Source organism: Monodelphis domestica, chromosome X, assembly GCF_027887165.1.
Source record: "Monodelphis domestica isolate mMonDom1 chromosome X, mMonDom1.pri, whole genome shotgun sequence".
NCBI lineage: Eukaryota > Metazoa > Chordata > Mammalia > Didelphimorphia > Didelphidae > Monodelphis > Monodelphis domestica.
Genome location: NC_077235.1, coordinates 46,836,403 through 46,855,989, shown reverse-complemented (window position 1 = coordinate 46,855,989; position 19,587 = coordinate 46,836,403). Strand labels below are relative to the sequence as shown.

At 43.8% G+C, this 19,587-nt stretch overlaps 1 protein-coding gene across 2 annotated transcripts in view; it reads left to right on the top strand.

Moving 5' to 3' along the window:
• The first annotated feature begins 3,263 nt into the window (after window positions 1-3,263).
• Window positions 3,264-19,587, top strand: part of LOC100010349 (transmembrane 9 superfamily member 2-like) — an 88,133-nt gene continuing 71,809 nt past the window's right edge. The window contains exons 1-4 of one of the 2 annotated variants that reach the window (XM_056809379.1): window positions 3,264-3,743; window positions 15,653-15,720; window positions 17,987-18,080; window positions 19,301-19,428. In XM_056809379.1, coding sequence (XP_056665357.1) covers window positions 3,561-3,743; window positions 15,653-15,720; window positions 17,987-18,080; window positions 19,301-19,428 — 473 coding nt within the window. In that variant the 5' untranslated portion in view covers window positions 3,264-3,560. The remainder of the gene's footprint in view (window positions 3,744-15,652; window positions 15,721-17,986; window positions 18,081-19,300; window positions 19,429-19,587) is intronic. The other variant, XM_001363320.5, reaches the window with a different exon arrangement.

Genomic DNA, 19,587 nt, shown 5'->3' with positions numbered 1-19,587 from the left:
GGGACCAGGCTTGGGGAACTGGCATGGAAAAGACACTGAGTTGGGAAATGGAAGGTCCGAGTCATTGGTTCACAGAATTCAGGGTGGGGAATGACATATAAGGGGACTAGAAGAGCAGGAAGGGGCTAGGTTCTTAAGGGAGCTCCAAAAGCCAAACAAGATTTTGTTTGTGATCCTGGAGATAACAGGGAGCCCCAGGTTGATTGAGGGTACATAGGCAGAACATACAAGAAGATAATCAAAAGGAAATGGGGGTGATACCTGGGACATGAGCCTGGATGACTATGGGGATGGAGGCACTCTCTACATTGATAGTGAGCTAGGAAGATGGGACAGTTTGGGGACAAAGACAATGAATCCCATTTTGGACATGGTAAATCCAAGATGTCTACGGGGCATCCTTCTCAAGGTGTCCAATAGGCAGATGTGAGATTCAAGATTAGGAGAGAGGTTATCAGCATTGAGATGACAAATGAATCCATGGGAGCTGATGAGAGCCCAAAAGGGAGAGGAGGGCTCCATGGGCATAGCCTCTGGCAATACTCACAGCAGGCATGACTCCAGTGGTGATCCAGCAAAGGAAAATGAGAAGGAATTGTACATAACAACAGCAATATTGGATGATGATTATCTGCGAAAACTTGGCTCCTATCAGCAATGCATTGATCTGGGATAATCCTGAAAGACATTACAGGGAATGCTCTCCATCTCCAGAGGAAGAACCGTTGGAGTTGTCCTTCACATCAGTGTATTTATGTTTTTATTTTGGAGTTTTAGTTATATGTGAATGTAATCTTACAACAACGACCAATATGGAAGTGTGTTTTGTATGACAATAAAAAGATGAAGGAACAGTCTGGTAAGAGAAGAACCTGGGGAGAAGAGAGTACAGAAAACTGAGAGAGAAGAATGTATTTAAGAGAAGAGAATGATCAACAGTGTCAAAAATTGCCAAGAGGCCAAGAAGGAGTTGGATTAAAAAAAGGCTGTTGGATCTGGCCATTAGATCCTGGTAACTTCAGAAAGAGCAGTTTAAATTGAATAGAGGTCAGAAATCAGACTAGAGATGAACCGAAAAGCTATTCAGATGAATGGCAGTGTAGGCACAGGTTGTGGATGAGTTTCTCAAAGAGTTAGCCAGGAAAGAGAGAAGAGCTAGATGACAGCTAGTGGGGATGGAGGGATCCAGTGAGGATGTTTTGAAGATGGAGAACATGGGAGTGTTTGGAGGCAGCCAGTAGACAGGTAGATTAAATCTTAGTGAAAGAATAGATGATAGAGGGGGCAATCTGTCGGGGATGTCAGGGTGGGATGAGGTCATTTGTACTTATGGAGGGGCTTGCCTTGACAAGAAGGCAAGTCTTCATGGGAAACAGGAAGGCTCAACTCAGGTGTCCCTCTTTTTAACTGCTTTCTGTGTAGAGCTTTTTTCTACATAGCCTGTACCTTTATAATCCCCAGTCTTCCCTGTCTTCTGTGTTTAGGGCTGCCCTGATTCTCTCAGGCATTTACCCATCCCAGCCCCAGGAATATACCCTTTATCACCTTGGTCCTATGGTACTAACTGCCTCCTGCAGTGTATCACTTTGGGAACCATTCAAAGACCACTAGAAGATATACCTGAACTGGGGGAAGTTAGGTGGCATAGTGGATAGAGTACCAGGCCTGGAATCAGGAAGATGCATCTTCCTGAGTTTAAATCTGGCCTCAGACACTTATTAGTTATGTGCTCCTGGGTTTGCTTCAGTTTCTTTATCTGTAATATGAACTGGGAGAAGGAAATGGCAAATGTTTCCTCTGCCAAGAAAACACCAGATAGGGTACAAAGTTGCATATGACCGAGCAACAAAATGTTTGAGCTATCATCTCTACTCATATGATTCAGTCTATTCTTTTGGTTTGAATAGCTTTACAGTAATACTTGTTCTTTGTGTTCTGAACATTCTATGTTTTTTTTTTACTCATTCTCCCTCTGTCTATATGTTATTTTTCCCCCTTTTTGGGTAAACCCTTACTTTCCATCTTAGAATCAATACTAAGTATTGGTTACAAGGCAAAAGAGCAGTAAGAGCTAAGCAATAGGGGTTAAGTGACTTGTCCAACACACAGCTAGTTAGTACCTGAGGTCATATTTGATCCCAGGACCTCTCATCTCTAGACCTGACTCTGAATCTACTAAGTCATCCAGCTGCCCCCCCACCCCCATCTGATGATTTTTCAAGGAGAAAACTGAGTTAGGGTGGGTGGGGATGCACTCATGTTTTGATTCCCTTTTCTTCTAAACAGGGCACTTGTCCCGGTAGTATTCCCTTACTCAGTTTTGGATTATTTCTCACCTCCCCTTTCACAGGACTGTTAATAGGATCCAATCTAACCATGCCAAGTGGCTCTTCCAAAAATTGGCTCTCCATCCCCTGAGGCACCTAGCTGTGCCCCAAATCTTTTTATAAAAGTTTTTAATCCTGTGATACCATTTCCATTCCTAAACCCCCCCTCCCATCATCTGATAGGTCACACATCTATCTCTCCCTGAGAGATTCCTCTATTTTTTCAGTCTGTGGGCACAAACTCAATTTTTGTCCTCCCAGCGAGGTTAGGAGCTGCATGCCTTTGTTCTGACTTTAAGCGAGATTGTCAGTCAACAGACCAGCTAGGAGAAAGGAAAAGATGAGGTGACCCCCCCCCCCGGGCTGGGCGGAGTGACTCCTCAACCCCAGAGAACATCTGCTCCCCTCAGCCCTTCCCTTTCCCAACTCATTCCACCTGATCTTATCCTAACTTTCTTCAATTTCACCTTAAATGCGCTCCCGTGAGTACAGGGAAAGTGTAGACAGCTCAAGTGAACCCGAAAGCACTAGGGGCTTCTGTTAAACTACAAAGAACAAGCACAGGAACGTTTTCCCCTCCTCCCCAGGCAATCACGGAGGCTAGCATTTCCCAACCTAGACCACTCCACCTCCGCGGCCCCCCATCCCCCGCCGCTGGGTTGGGCTAAGAGAGACAAGGGGAGGAATCACGGGGGGGATTCTCTGCCCTTTCTCCCCAAAGAAAGTCCTGTAGGAGTGTGGGAGAAGTTAGAAAAAGGCACCCCCGCCTCGCCCGTCTCCAGCCTGGTACCTTCCCCCTACTCCAGAGCCCTAAATAAAAATGGCGCCACGTGCCAGGCGGAGGGCACGTTCAGGAACGCGCGGACCATTGTGATACGGAGCCCCGCCCCCTCCTGCCCTTAGGAGTTCTGGGGAGCTCCGAGGCGCGCGCCACAGAAGACTCGGACACTCAAGCAGGCGGATGCGCGCGCGCGCGCTCTCGAGTCACCCGTCCGCGGGCACACCCCTCTCACCTTGTCCCTCCCCTAACCGGCTCCCCGCACTCTTAGGCACACTTCCTCGCACTTCCCTCCCCTCCCCAACTCCCCGCACTCAGCGCGCGCGCGCGGCCCGCCTCTTCTCGGGACTCTCTCGCACTCCCGCCAGCGGCCCCGGGAGCCCTCTCCCCTCAGCCCCCAGGCAGTGCCCCCGGCCCATGGTAATTTCGCGCTCCGCTGCCGCCCAACCCCAGCCATGAGCGCGCCCGCCAAACACGGGCGCCTCCTCCGCCGTTCTCCCTCCGGGACGGGCACCAGGCGGTTGCTGCTTGTTATGTTGTTCGCCGGGGCGGCCCCTTGGCGCTCCCGGGCTTTCTACCTGCCCGGCTTGGCTCCGGTGAGCTTCTGTGAGGAGGGCAAAGAGATCTCCGGCTGTAAGGTGAGCGCTAGGTTTGGAGTCCGGGCGGGGCGGGCTGGGGCGGGGCGCCCCTTCGGGGACGGCCCTGGACGGCGCGGGAGAAGGGTTGAATCTCGATGGACAGGAGGGTCCTGACGGGGCTCGACGGCATTAGGGCTCAGCCCCGCCCGGCAGCCCTCACCTGGGACAGCTGGGAGAAGTGGGGGGAAATACGGGAAGGTTCCCTGGGCCAGCCCATTCTAGTCCCCGAGGTGTGCATGGTGTTCATCCGTGCCCCTCCTCCCTCCCTCTCTCCCGGAATTGCCTGTGCAAACAGTGGCACTTCCCTCTGAGCCTCAGCTGGGAAATTTGTCTAGACAAACTCAATTTTCCTTGCCCTCCCCTCCTCCTGAGCCATGAAAGCACTCTGTCGTTTGAGTGATGCCCTGGCCAATAAATACCACTGCAAGCCGGCTCTCAGGACCACCCCAGCCTTTCCCGGCTGACAAAGCCCTCCTCCCTCTTCATCATTCACTTTGCAAACAAAAAACAACGATTAAAACCCTGGGCTGACTCTGTGTACTTCTAGAAGCATCATCAATTATTTATTGAGTAATGTCCTGTGGGGCCCATACAACAGAAAGGGATGGCTGAAATAGAGCCATTTTTCTGTCGTTTCCTTATTTCCAACACTAAAGAAACCTTTCCTTTGGGAAGACTTCTTTCACCATCCCGCTGGAATATCACGAGTGGAACTGCTGCGAAAGTTTACATTCTGAGGTCTCCTAGTTACACTTGTGCACCAATCAGAATTGTGGGTAGGCTACTAAGCTCCATCTCTGGTCAACTGTCCCTTTTCCCTTTTAGGGTTCACCCTGTAACCTTGGATTAATTTGGATTAGTGATTAGTGCTGGTTTGGGTTGTGATTCAGGTTTTTGGATTTGAAACCCCTGGCAACTAACTTCTCATGCCTCCTGAGGTGTGGCACACTTCAATGAGAGGAGCCTCCGGGAGGCTATGGGACCTTAAGGTGGTACAGGTGGCAGAAGTCTGAAATTACAGTCAAGGGGCACCTAGGTGACCCAGTTGATTGAAAGAGGCAGACTTGGGGATGGGAGATCCTGGGTTCCAATGTGGTCTCAGATACTTCCTAACCATGTGACCTTGGGCAAGGGATTTAACCCACTTTGTCTAGCCCTTGCTGCTCTTCTGCTTTGGAATGGGATACCTGCTACCTAGAAGATTCTAAGACAGAAGGTGATGCTTAATAATAGAAACCGGTAAGGATTAAAATATATATATATATATATATATATATATATATATATATATATATATATATATATATATATATATATAGTCAAGAGGGCCTGGGTTCCATTTTTGCTATTTCTGCTACTTACTGTTTAGACAGGGCCTCTCTAGGTCTCAGTCAATCAACATTATTTATTTTTTTGAGTATTTATTTCTTTATCTGAGTATCTGATATGTGTCAGGCACAGTGCTAGGCACTGGGGTACAAAGAAACAAACAGGCCCTGTCATCAAGGAGCTTCTGCTATATGAAGGGAAGCATGTGTGTATATATAAGGAGAGAGGGTGACTGTTTCCCTCTTGTCTTCATATCCCTAGTGCGTATACATATGCATAGACACTTACTATACAGGTATATGTGTCATGTCTATGTACACACACTGGAGATGTAAAGATAATGCAGAAACACTTGCCCCCCTTATAGGAGTGTGTGTGTGTGTATATGTGTATGTACACACTTGTACACATACGTGAAACGATTTTTCTGGGCTCACTCTCCTAGAGGTGTGCTTTTTGCCACTTTCACAGTCTGAATCAAGAGAGTAAGCCTATGCCTAGCAATCCTCCCTAACACACTAGCTCACAGGTCCTCATTGGTACACTTTCCCTTGACTATCAGTCAGGATATTCAGAACAGCTAGGTGGTGTACCAGGCCTGGAGTCAGGAAGACCTAAGTTGAAATCTGGCCCCAGACACTTACTGGCTATGTGACCCTGGGCAAGTCACTTTATCTTGTTTGTCTCTGTTTCCTTGTTTGTAAAATGAGCTGTAGAAGGAAATGGCAAAACCACTCTAATATTTCTGCCACCTATCCTCCACAAATGAGGCTGAACTCTGGTTTCATTACTTCAGTTGTGTCCAACTCTTGGTGACCCCCTTTGGGGTTTTCTTGACAGAGATCCTCCTGGAGGCAACTCCAGGACCTCACTGTCTCTTTTTTCTCTCCAGAGGGTCCTTCCAGATTTGTGACATGGCACAAGAGCTGTGGGTTACTCTTTTGCTTAGCTCCTTAGAGCATGGCATTTTATCTCATCTTAGTCATCCCACTGGGCATTTGACTGCCAAGCTGGCTCTTCTATGGGCCCAAATGCTGTTGTTGGATCCTCCTGGGTTTGCTTTTCACTGGATAGTAGTCATTCTCCACATTCAGCAGCTTGCTTGCTTTGGTGGCACTGTTGGAGTAACTCTAGTACAAGTGTGCTCTTTAAGCAAGTGCCCAGATCCTTAGTCTAGGTTTAGCAGAAAATTTTCTTCTTTGGGGCCCCTTCGAGCATCCAAGCTGCAGGTAGGAGGTGTCTAGCTTCTTTTGTTCCACATTTTTTTTCTGATTCAGAGCCAGATCTCTCAACTGGGGACTCTTTTGGCTTGGTTTGATCAGTCCTGTTGTTAGTCAATTTTTTTCTAGTTCAACTCACTATGACTCATTTGGGGTTTTCTTGGATATATTGGCTTGCCATTTCCTTCTCTAGCTCATTTGACAGATGAGAAACTGAGGCAAACAGAGTGAAGTGACTTGCCTGAGGTCACACAGGAAGTATCAGAGGCTGGATTTGACCTCAGGGAGATGAAGACTTTTGACTTTAGGTCTGGCACTTGATCCACTGTGTAGCCAGTTGTATTTCCCAAACTTCTTTTGGTGTCTTGCTTGGGTACACTGTGACTAGGGACAAAAGAAGGGATGCAGGATGTACCTTTGAGGTAAGTTCATCTTTCATCTTGCTGGCCTCTTCATAGGAGACGGAACTATTGTGGCCCCTAGGCCTTTTGTTAGATGGGGGATACTTCCTTTTTCTGAAGTCCTTCCCCTTTACATTACAGAAAACTCTTTCCCTCTCACTAACTTAACCTTGGCTGAAATCCAAATGGGGCACAAGTTTACATATACAAAGAATCTTTTTTTTTGGTGGGGGCTTGGGAGAAGGCATTAGAAGTGGAGGGGAATGTCTTCAGTTTAGAGGACTATTTCCCAAGATGGAAAGGCAATTGGGCATTCCTGCTCATTATCCAACAGTTAGCTGTGGAGGCTCTCCAAATGTAGCAGACATCTCCATATTGTGAAAAGTTGAAAGCAAAACCCAGAGCTCTGGTAACATGTCTTCTGTCTTCTTAGCTCTATGTAAGCTCTCCCCATGCCGGGAATGGACTCACTCCTCACCTCTGACTTCGAATCTTTCAGTGGAGTTTAGTGGAGTATTTGAAGTTTAGCTGGCCACATCTTTGATGAAAAGTAAGGGCAGGGAGTTCAAAACCTGCCAAGGTCCCCCTCACATCCTTCCAGATACTGGGCACACTTATCCAGACCTGTCGACTTTCTGTTTCTTGGCCAGATATCAAAATAAAACAGTGACTGATGGGGGGAATACACCAGGATGGAATCAGAAAAGACCTCATATAACAGGTAATGTTGGAACTGAGCTTTGAAGGAAGCTAGAGATTTTAAGTTGGAGTGAAGAGGGATGCATTCTACGCATGGGGACAGTTTGTTCAGAAGTGGAGAAATAGAGGAGGCAATGTTCTATGGCAGAATAGCAAGTAGGTTTGGTTTGTTTGGACCCTAGACCGCATGAATGGAAGTCCAAAACCAGAAGTTAGAGCAAGAATGTGAACTGTCAATAACAGAAGAGTCTGTATTGAGAGACTAAGCAATAAGGCAGCCAGCCACTGAATATTTTCAAGTGGTCCACTCTCCACCTTAGAAGGTGATTAGACTTTTGAATGTCCTGTTTGTCAGTGAAAAGGTTAAAAAATGATCCAGATACCTTTTATTCTCCCATACTCTGGACTCACAGGAGAGCCTGCCAGGTGGAAAAGATGAGAGTTTGTCTGAAGCTAGAATCCAGTTGGGCTTAGATTCCTGTTGGTCCTTCTTTGTGGCTTCTTGGTCACTTCTGAAAACAGATAGCAAGTTCTCTAGGCCAGGTTATTGATATTGTTCAGTCATATCTAGCTCTTCTTGACTCTATGGAATTGGTCAGGGGATTTTCCCAGCAAAGTGGTTTGCCATTTCCTTTGCCAGTGTGTCCTCATTTTTTTTTAATTTTTCAAAATTTTTTATTTTTTTAATTTTATAGTATTTTATTTGATCATTTCCATGCATTATTCATTAAAGACAAAGATCGTTTTCTTTTCCAGCCCCCCACCCCCCATAGCCGACGCATGATTCCACTGGGTATCACATGTGTTCTTGATTTGAACCCATTGCCATGTTGTTAATATTTGCATTAGAGTGTTCGTTTAGAGTCTCTCCTCTGTCATGTCCCCTCAGCCACTGTAGTCAGGCAGTTGCTTTTCCTCGGTGTTTCTACTCCCACAGTTTGTCCTCTGCTTATGGATAGTATTTTTTCTCCTAGATCCCTGCAGATTGTTCAGGGACATTGCATTGCCACTAATGGAGAAGTCCATTACGTTCGATTATACCACAGTGTGTTTGTCTCTGTGTACAGTGTTCTCCTGGTTCTGCTCCTCTCACTCTGCATCACTTCCTGGAGGTTGTTCCAGTCTCCATGGAATTCCTCCACTTTATTATTCCTTTGAGCACAATAGTATTCCATCACCAACATATACCACAATTTGTTCAGCCATTCCCCAATTGAAGGGCATCCCCTCGTTTTCCAATTTTTGGCCACCACAAAGAGCGCAGCTATGAATATTCTTGTACAAGTCTTTTTCCTTATTGTCTCTTTGGGGTACAAACCCAGCAGTGCTATGGCTCGATCAAAGGGTAGACATTCTTGTCCCCATTTTTACAGATGGGAAACTGAAGCAAATAGGGGTTAAGTGACTTCCCCAGGGTCACATAGCTAATAAGTATCTGGGACCTGACTTGAACTCGGATCTTCTTGACTTTAGGCCTGATACTCTATCCATTCAGCCACTTACCTACCCCAGGCCAGGGTTTTAGCTTAGCCCAAAGCTTGGGAGAAGTGTATAATTCTGGCCAAGTTCCAGAGGACCTGTGCCAATTGAATAAACCCAGGGAGCCCAAGGAAGCAGCTTTCCCAGTAGGGAGTCAGTGTATGGGCAGGAGAAGAAGGGAAAAGCCATTAGGATCCTGCTGCTCTGGTGGTGTGAGTTGCTTTGGCCACATGTTCCCTGTGAGTATATGTGTGTTTATACATGCACAATTCTGCTAGTGTTCCTTCTTCCCATTGTGTTTTTATAGGAGAATGTTCCCTAGATTTATTCAGGGGATGTCTTGTTGCTACTATACCATTTTAATAAATGCCTTTGCTTTAGGCCGAGGCTAATGGCCTGCTTTTTGAAAGTGAACCCATCCCTGGAGGCTCATGAGCATCTTTAGGAGTTCAGGTCCCCAGAGTACTTGTGCTCATGAGCTTCAAAGTATTCCAGCAGGGTCACTACCACAGGCTAAATAGTATTCACTGGTTTTATATCTTTGCTCTCCGGAGTCTTTTTCTTTTTTATATTTAGGTAAAAATTTATTTTAAAAAATTCTTTTTTTTTCATTTACATGGAGAAGCAATTTTTGACCATTGTTTTCTGACATTTTAGCATTCAGATTTTCCTTCTTCTTCCCTTCCCTTCCCCCCTCCTATTAGGCAGTAAAGTCTGATAAAAACTGGTTATACCAGTATTTTCATGCAGTACATATTTCCATATTGCTCATGTCATGATAGAAGGCACATATCATTCACACAAATGGTAAAAAAACTCATGAAGGAAATGTAGTAAAAGATGGCCTGCTTTGATCTGTACTCAGACCCCACCAGTTCCTTCTTCTTTTTTTTAAAATTTATTTAATTGATTAAGAACATTTTTCCATGGTTACATGATTCATGTTCTTTCCCTCCCCTCCTCCCCCCCATTTCCCATAACCAACACACAATTCTCCTGGGTTTTACATGTATTATTGATCAAGTCCTATTCCATATTGCTAATATTTGCACTAGGGTGATCGTTTAGAGTCTACATCCCCAATCCAATCCCCATCAAACAATGTGATCAAGCAGTTGTTTTTCTTCTGTGTTTCTACTCCCACAGTTCTTTCTCTGGATGTGGATACATTTTTTCTCATAAGTCCCTCAGAATTGTCCTGGGTCATTGCATGGCTGCTGGTAGAGAAGTCTATTATATTAGATTGTGCTACAGTGTATCAGTCTCTGTGTACATTGTTCTCCTAGCTCTGCTCCTTTCACTCTGTATCACTTCCTAGAGGTTGTTCCAGTTCCCATGGAATCCCTTCACTTCATTACTTCTTTGAGCACAATAGTATTCCATCATCATCATATACCACAATTTGTTCAGCCATTCCCCAATTGAAGGGCATCCCCTCATTTTCCAATTTTTTGCCACCACAAAGAGCACAGCTATGAATATTCTTGTACAAGTCTTTTTCCTTATCTCTTTGGGGTACAAACTCAGCACCCACCAGTTCCTTCTTTCGGTGTGGAAGACATTTTTCATCATGAGTCCCTTGTGATTATCTTCAAACCTTACTTTGCTAATAGTGGTTTAGTCCTTCACAATAGATCATCGTATAATATTCCTCTTACTGCATACATTGTTCTCCTGGTTCTGTTCACTAGCGAAACAAAGTTCTCCTTGTAGCATGGGGCATGTGCCCCTGTGAATTTCACATGATTCACACAGAGGTCTGTAGAGAAGTGCCAGGAGGGATACAAGCAGGCTGCAAAGTCTAACTGAGGAGGAACTTGTAAGAACAGGAGGAAAAGTTGTGAGAAGAGGAAGGATCAGGATGACAGGTGGACAGCCCTCTTGAGAGAAAGGAAGGAAGGCCCCCAGAATGTTGGGTAAACACTCCCTCTGGATTTAAATTGTGGGAGGACATGCTGCTCAGGATGGCCAGGCAGGGAGGGAGGGATGGATGGATGGATGGATGGATGGATGGATGGGTGGTCATCTGCATTATTGAAGGGCACATCCATTTTGAGGAGAGCAGTGTTCCATTTAAGTATCCAGATGTTTCCCCACATCCACATTTGTTTTCTTTTGGTCAGTACAGCATATATGTTTTCCTTTAGATTATAATAAGCTGCTACTAGATAAGAGCCTTTTTTAAGTTTTGGAAAATTCTAATTAATTAATTTAGAATGTTTTTCTATGGTTGCAAGATTCTTGTTCTTTCCCTCCCTTACTCCCACCTCCCTCCCATAACCAACTCAATTGTAGATAGGAGCCTTTTCCTTAATTTTGTCACCTCTGTGATTTTTGTTGTTCAGTCCTTTTCAGTTGTGTCTGGTTCTTGGTGACACCACTTAGGATTTTCTTGGTAAAGATACTGGAGTAGTTTGCCATTTCCTTCTCCAGCTCATTTTACAGATGAGAAAACTGAGGCAATAATTGCATTAAGTGACTTTCTCAGGATCATACAGCTAGAAAGTGTCTGAGGCCACATTTGCATTCAAGAAGATGAGTCTTTTCCTAGCTAGTATGACCCTGGGCAAGTCACTTAACCCCCCTTGCCTAGCCCTTACCACTCTTCTACCTTGGAACCAACATAGAGTATTGATTCTAAGACAAAGATAAGGGGTTAAAAAAAAGATGAGTCTTTCTGACTCCAGGCCCAGTTCTTTATCCACTCTGCCACCTACATGTTCTAGGGCCACCTGTCTGTACCTCCGTAATACCTGTTACAATGCTGTAGTAAGTAGCAGGAGACCTTTATGGAAGGGCTGCCTGTGCCCACTGGCTGCTAACTAGCTGCATGCTTAAGAGAAACATTAGTTCACCTATTTGAACCTAACTTAGTTTCTTCAGCTATAAACTGAGGCAGTTGGTCTAAGTAATTGTTAAGATTCCTTCTAGCTATGCCATTCAGTGATTCTATGTTGATGAAATGGGGAGGCAGGCAATTGGGTGGTGCAATGGGTAGTGTTGAATTTGGAGTCAGGGAGACTTGGGCTCAAATTCCATTTCAGACACTTACTGTCTATGTTAACCTGGACAAGTCACTTCACTAATATCTGCCTCAGTTTCCTCATCTATAAAATGGGGATAATAATAGCACTTCCCTTCCAGAGTTGTTGTGAGGCTCAACTGAGATAATAAATAATTGTAAAGCCCTGAATGAGCACAGTGCCTGGCACATAGTAAGTGCTATCTAAATGTTAGTTATTATTGTATCCTACCTCAGACATTTACTAGTTGTTTGATCTTGGGCAAGTCACTTAACTTCTCAGAGATTCAGCTTCTTCAGCTGTAAAATGTGAGAGAGGAGGGGTCAGACTTAATGGCTTCTGAGGTCCCTTTCAGCGTGAAATCTTATAATATTCTGTAGTTGATCTTAGAATACTCACACGTAGATAACTGGTTGTCTCTGGCTCTCCCACTGTGCTATTGCTGTCTTCATTTCTCTCTTCCCCAACCAGATGTAAGGTTGTAATTGCCCTCTCTTCTTGGCTTGCATGCCAGGTATCTCTAGTCTGTTCCCCTGTATAACATACCTCCTGTACTATGTATTTTCAGTTCTGGTTTTGGAGAGCTTGAGGGGACAAAGAGGGGAAAGATAGGAGGCAGCCACTCCAGTGGGGATCATCATGCCTTCAGCTGTTGCTGCTGTTTAAAATTGTAGGTTGGCATTTTGCAGTTCCCAAAGAAGTCCTTCATTCCACATCTTTCCATAAATCATGCCCATTGGCTATAGTATACCATTTCTCCTAGGGTCCTTTTATTTAAAGACCCATAGCTGTTTCCCCTTTCTTTGGTATTAAGGAGAAAATCCTTCCGCAGTTAGAGAATGTCTGTTACGTGGTTACTTCAGGAGCATAGACTTGTGCTGGGCTTTCCTTTAAGAGAATCACATGCATATATCCAGGTGTATAACACTGCTAACTTAGGGGCTGGTTTATTTGGGTCAAAAGACCCTTTGCTTCACCGGGGAATATGTCACAGAGTTCTTTTTTAAGTAGCTAGCTTTGCTAGTGCATGAAAAATAGAATTCTTTATGCTTCACTTACTTTTCTGGGGGAAGCATAGATCTGGTTTTGAATCCTGGTGCCCCTGGATATGAGTTACAGCCCTCTTTCCTATCCATGATTCATTTTGCTAACCCTATTTGTTCCTCTTCTGCAGGATTCTAAGGGGTTTCATGTTAAAATCAGAAACATTAGAATCTAGTAGGAGAGGAGATCATTATTTCTGTGATTTCACAGCATTAGACTATCTATCTGTTCTCTACCTTGGTGAAGCTCTATTTAGTAGGCTAATAGCCTCCCCTAGTGCCTCATTGAGGTGTGGAGATGTTCCGACTTTCTCAGGCTTTTCCTTGTGATGGGGATGTGATCAGGCCAGCCCTGCTGCACAGGCTTCTGGGACCCCTGTATGGCTGTGTGCCAAGAGTGGAGATAGCTGAGGATAGGAGCTCATCACTAGCATGGCTGCAGACGGATGAAGTTTGTGGCCACAGCCCTTCTCAAGGACAAGAGGACTTACATTCTGGGTCCAGGGAGGGAATTCTGGCCCTTGCTCAGAATCTGTTTATTTTTATTTTAGACCTAGAGGCTCAAGTCCTTCCAAAGCCATATACTATCCCCCCTCCCCGAATATCTGAATAGGAATATTGCTGCTTCTGCTATTACTGGCATTTCTATAGCACAATTCTTACAACAAAGTAAGTGAGGTAGGTGCCATTATTATCCCCATTTTATAGATGAGAAAACTGAGGCTCTGGTTAAGGAACATACCCAGGATCACACAGTAGAACCTTGGTCTCTCTAACTCTCTCCATTAAGCCAGAGGTATGAGATCTATGACCCTCAGGGATAAATGTAGTCCTCAATGTTACCAAGTATGGCCTGAATGATATTGAAATATAATTGGGAAATATCTAAAAAAGTAAATTAAAAATACAGTAAGACAGATCACATTATATATTTTTAAAAAAACTTCACCTTCTGTCCTTGTATCAATTTCTAAGACATAAGAGCAGCAATGGCTAGGCAATTGGGATTAAGTGACTTGCCCAGGGTCATAAAGCTAGGATGTGTCTGAGGTCAGATTTGAACCCTGATCTTCCCAAACTCCAGGACTGGCATTCTGTTCACTGTGCTACCTAGCTGCCCACACATTACATTTTCATTATTTATTTTAAACCCTTACCTTCTGTCTTGGACTTTAATGCTGTGTATTGACTCCAAGGCAGAAGAGTGATAAGGGCTGGGCAATGGGGGTCAAGTGACTTGCCCAGGGTCACACAGCTGGGGAGTGTCTGAGGCCAGATTTGATCCTAGGACCTCCCATCTTTAGGCCTAACTCTCAATCCACTGAGCTACCCAGCTGCCTACCCAGCTGCCCCCCCCACCTGCCATATTACATTTTAAAATTAAATCAATATGCAGATTTTGGGGATCCTTATGTACAGTATAGAGGCCCCCACTTGTCTTTGAGTTGGACCCCATTGTAATTGACCATGCTACCTTAGAAGACCATACCTTCTTCAATATCACAGATGGGGTCCTCAGTTAGCCTCTGCTTCAAGACCTCCCATGACTAGAAACCCAGTGCCTCCTGAAGTAGCCTGCCCATTCTACTTTGGGATACTTGGAATTGCTAGGAAGTTTTTCCTTATATCTAACTGAAATCTCCCTCTCTGAGTTTGTGTCTATTGCTTCCAGTTTTGCCCTTAAAAGCCAATAAATACCTCTCTTCTGTTCTCCAAGCTGTTCTTCCTTGAAGTCTTAGTATCCTCATCTATAAAATGACGCTGAGAAATCAGGACTTGACTAACCATTACATGGAAGTTGCAGGTTTGAGCATTTCAATGCTAATTGTCTAATTCTGGTTCTTTCTGGTACTCGAGAATTGTAATCCTTAGTCACAATCCTGAGAAGCTTGGTTTTCTGCCTTCTTGGCCCACAGTAGATTAGAAGCCACAGAAGGAGCAAATGGGTAGGGGGGGGGGGCTGGAGTCAGTCCAGCAGCACGAAAGTATGGCCCACAGCAAGGGAAACTTGACAGGTGGACATAGCTTATAGAGGTACAGCTCTCTGAGGCTATTTGATGTAGGAACAAATAAGCTCCACAGACCACACTGTCTTATGATACACAGTCACACGCCTCACCCAATGGTAATTAGAGTTCATAATGCCGATTCTGTGTTATGAGGAAAATTCAATTATTTTGTTCTAAAAATGTTAAGCAGAGACAAAAGTATATAATCTTACATTTTAGAAAGATTGGTGTTCCAGGAAATGCAATGCAGTGTGGTGGCTAGCCAGCCAATGTCCGACGAAGGAGGATGGGGGGCTAAGTCTCACCAACTCACCTCTGACACTTCCTTGATGTGTGACCTTCATCTAGTCACTTACCCTATGAGGGTCCTAAATAGCTCTCTAAGACTTGTATGTTGCAGAGAAATCTATGACCTCCTTTGGTAGGGGAAGCTTCCTCATATGGGAGGACCCTTTATCAGTGAAATCCTGGTCCATTCCCCAGCCCTGCTGGCCCCGATGACTAAAACATGGCAGTGGCATGTTGACACTGCAGTTATCTGAGAACTTAACTGAGCTCGAATACCTCATTCCCCATGATCCTGGATGAATGAGACTCCTCTGTACAGAGCTGTAAATTTATGATAGCAATAGACCTGATCGCCCTAAAGTTAATTCAGTCTATTATTCTACTTTCCATTATCAATAACCCTTTTTCCATTTTTCAGTCTCTAATAGAGCTCTTCGTGAACAGACTGGATTCGGTGGAATCTGTTTTGCCATATGAATATGATGCGTAAGTATGGCATGAGTGATCTGTGGGGTATTGCTCAGCGTGTGGAAATGCGCCTTATCTCTTATCGGGGCATCCAAATGACAGTAACTGCAACCTTGGAACAAAGGAAGTCGTGAGGGCAATTTTAAGAGCCTGCTCAAACTGAGACACAAATGCCTGGCTGGGACTTCTAGGAAGTGATTCTATATCTTCCCTTTCTCAGGAAGGTTAATTATAAATCAGTTCATAAAACATTTACCATTTTTGGAACCAGTTGAGAAAATGTGGTTTATTTTCAAAATTTCATCATTTTCCTCAAAACGTTTTGAAAAGAACCCTGTCCCCACAACACCTAATTGTTTGGTGCATAAAAATGCTTGGACTGTTGGGCATCAGCATCAAGATCACATATGATTGGTAATTTGGAAGTAATGATAAATGATATGTAAGAGGGAAAAGGATGATTTAGGGCACAGGTGGCATCATAATACTCAGAGTGGGCAGAACCAGATCAAAATGGAACTGAGAAATAGTTAACAAAATAAAGAATACAATAGAAATATATAGAGAAAATTACTATGTGGATTTCTAAGTCAATATACAGCTTCAGGGATCTTTATGTATAGTTTAGTGGTCTTGATTCTGTTCTGAGTTTGATCCCATTGGTTTTGAAGTTCTCCAGTACCACCTCCTTCATTCATTTCAGTCACATGCAATTCTTTGTGACTCCATTGGGGATTTTCTTGGCAAAGGTATTGAAATGGTTTGCCATTTCCTTTTCCAGGTCATTTCACAGAGGAGGAAACTGAGGCAAACAGGGTGAAGTGACTTGTCTAGGGTCACATGGCTAATAAGTGTCTGAGGTCAGATTTGAACTCAGGTCTTCTCACTCCAGGCCCAATCTTCTTGCTATTCAGCCACCTAGCTGCCCTGGTACTTGCCTTACTCCTAATTATGTTTAAAAAAACCCCCAAACCATTAAGTCCTATTATGTTATTGTCTACATCTTGGTTATATGGCTTCTTTACATGGGTTATTCAAAATGATGTTGTTGAACTTGTTGGTATGTTGTACACAAGCACACCCAATTTACATTTTTCTTAGATCTTTTTTGCTGGGTAATTGGAGAATGGTGGGGGGGGGGCGCAACTTTTTAATTGTTTACCTGTATTGATTGGGATTGATATTTCTCAATGTCATTCATAGAAGATAGTACATGTTTCAAACTTTCTTGTTGATTTGTCTTTTGGGTACTGATTTCAAAGTTTATCTTGGAAAAGAGAGAGGCAGACTGGAATTCTGTGGCTAGAGATCTGGTCTTAGAGTTAAGGAGCTCTGAGTTCAAGTTTCACCTCTGACACATCCTGGCTATGTAACATTAGACAATCAATACACATGATGTCCCTGTGCTCCAAGCAACTCTCTTAAATCTGGACCTTTGCAGAAGAGTTGCTGATCTGCATTGGTAGAGGGAATTTCCTGATTTCCTCAGCCAGTGAAATTACAGGGCTGGGTCAAAAAAAGAACAAAACCATGAAAGACCTGGGAGGCCCTATAATACTTATTGCTTTACTAACTGGGAATAGGAAGACCCTACTGGCATTCCAGCATCTTTAGATGCTATTGCAATTGTGCTAAAACTAGGCTTTCATCTTGTACCACATTGAGGGAGCTCTCAAACTTAGATGCAATAATATCAGTGACAGAGTCCTAAAGGTTATTAATGAGATCCTTGTAGGTCTTTGAAATGGGCAAAACTTGTTATTCCTGCAGTTGTTTCAAATGGACACAGTTATCCAAATTCTTTTAAAGTCCATCTCACCTTGGAACAGTAAGAAGGTCTGTCTAGAGATGTAATCTATTTCTGTGGTCTGGGGCGGAAGGGTAGTGGGGGAACAAATTTGAGATCAAGTAGATGCTTAAAGAAAAATGAGGAAACTTGATCAAGAATAGCCTTTTGCAAAAATAAGCAAATAAATGTCATTTTCATTATGGAGGTGGGGGTGGGAAGAGTCTTCCATACTGCATGGTAGCCCACATCATAAAGTATTTTGTTGTTTCCATATAAGATCATAATCTTGGAGATTAGAGAAAGAGCTGATGAAGCATCTTAAAAGCAATTGTGTAAATTTTCGGGTAGAAATGGAGAGCAATAAGACTTTCCACTACCAGCAAAGGAGCTCATAACCCTATTGGAGAGAGTCTAGCTGAAGAATTTGAAGTATATGTATCTTAAAGGTAGATTTCTTTCTTGATTTTATATCTTAGTGGAACTCATTTTTTTCAGCTTTGACTTTTGTCAAGATTCAGAAGAAAAAAGACCTTCTGAAAATCTTGGCCAAGTGCTGTTTGGAGAGAGAATAGCGTCATCACCGTACAAGGTTATCTACTCCATCCTTTGAATCCTCCTCCTCCTGCCCGACAGCATGGAGTCTCTGTTCTCTTTCAGAGGAGCCAGTATCCAATGTCATCAATGTCATTGAAGGAAAGCCATTGAATTATTGGCTGTCAGGTTCTCCCCAGTACTGTTATTGCTGTAGCAATGCTGCTTTCTCCTGATACTTTTAATCTTGCCTTGGGTGGTTTCTGCCCAGTATATATCTTAGGCAGTTTAGTACTAGCAAGCAGAGTTTTTGCTTCTGCCATGTCTGGTCTGCCTTCATGCAGATGAGATGGGGAGGGGGGGTAGGAGCAATGGCCATTGTTAGTTCTGCTGGTCACTTATGATTACAACAGACTTGAGGGAGGACAGGACACCAGATGACCTTCAAGGTCCTTCTACTACTAAAATTGTAGAGTCTTAATGTCTACACACATAGATTGTTAGGTGATAACACTGTCACAATGACAGAGCTGGCCTTGTTAAAGAAAGCTGTCCTCAGCGGACCTAAGTTTGACAGCACTGCTCAGTCGAGCCACCCAAGAAAGAGAGCCAACAGGATTTGGACTGCAGGCATCACGTACAAAGATTATATTGTGTTGTGGTTGGTGCAGTTTTAGGATGCAGTCTGCCTCTACCTAATGTGGTTAATTAGTTCCACAAGAATGCTATTTATGCCTATGCAGTAAACAGTATAGCACCAATCATCAGAGTGATGCGTGATGCTTGGCTCTGTTGTTGCTAGATGGTTTGAGTGCCCTCTCCAAGCTTTTCTGTTCTGCATCTGGTTGGGGAGCAGGACAGTGTTGGGGTGGCAAGATAGAAGAGAACGAAGGGCTCTGATATATTTCCCTTTCTTTTAGTTTCGTCCAGAGGTCAGCTGGCTAATCTGGCTACATGCCCCATGATACTAGATTTACAACTAAAACCACCAAAAGACTTTCATGACATCACCCGTATTATATGGAACTGTATTAGATAACCCAAGGTTGCCATCATAAATGGTCCCAAGTGATGTGTTTTAATCCCACATAGTTAAAGAACATGAATTATTTGGTGACCAAGGGAGCCTTAATTAATGCATTGCTTTAAAGTAGAAAGGGGAAATAGTTTACTGGAAAATCCCACTCCCCATAACACAATATTTGTTTTTAGATACTCAGTTTATAAAATGTTGGAAGAAGTTCTGATAAATTTCTTGTTTCTTTTCTTTTCTGGAAGTTTACTTTTAACCGTCAAGAAACATGTAAGAAGGCATGTGTCAAATCTTATAGTCCCAGTAATGAGACTGAAGTAAAGAAGCTGAACTTTTTGAAGAAAGGAATGCAACTGAACTATCAACATCACTGGTGGGTTGATGTCTCTGGGAAGTTGGTGGGGCTGCCTGGCTTGCTGAGACTCAGGTAGCTTTTCCAGATGAAATAACTTGTGAGATTGAATCTGTTTCTGCAGCTTGATTTTCATGAAACAAGGAATCCCTTCATTTCAGACACCCTGTTCAAAATGCT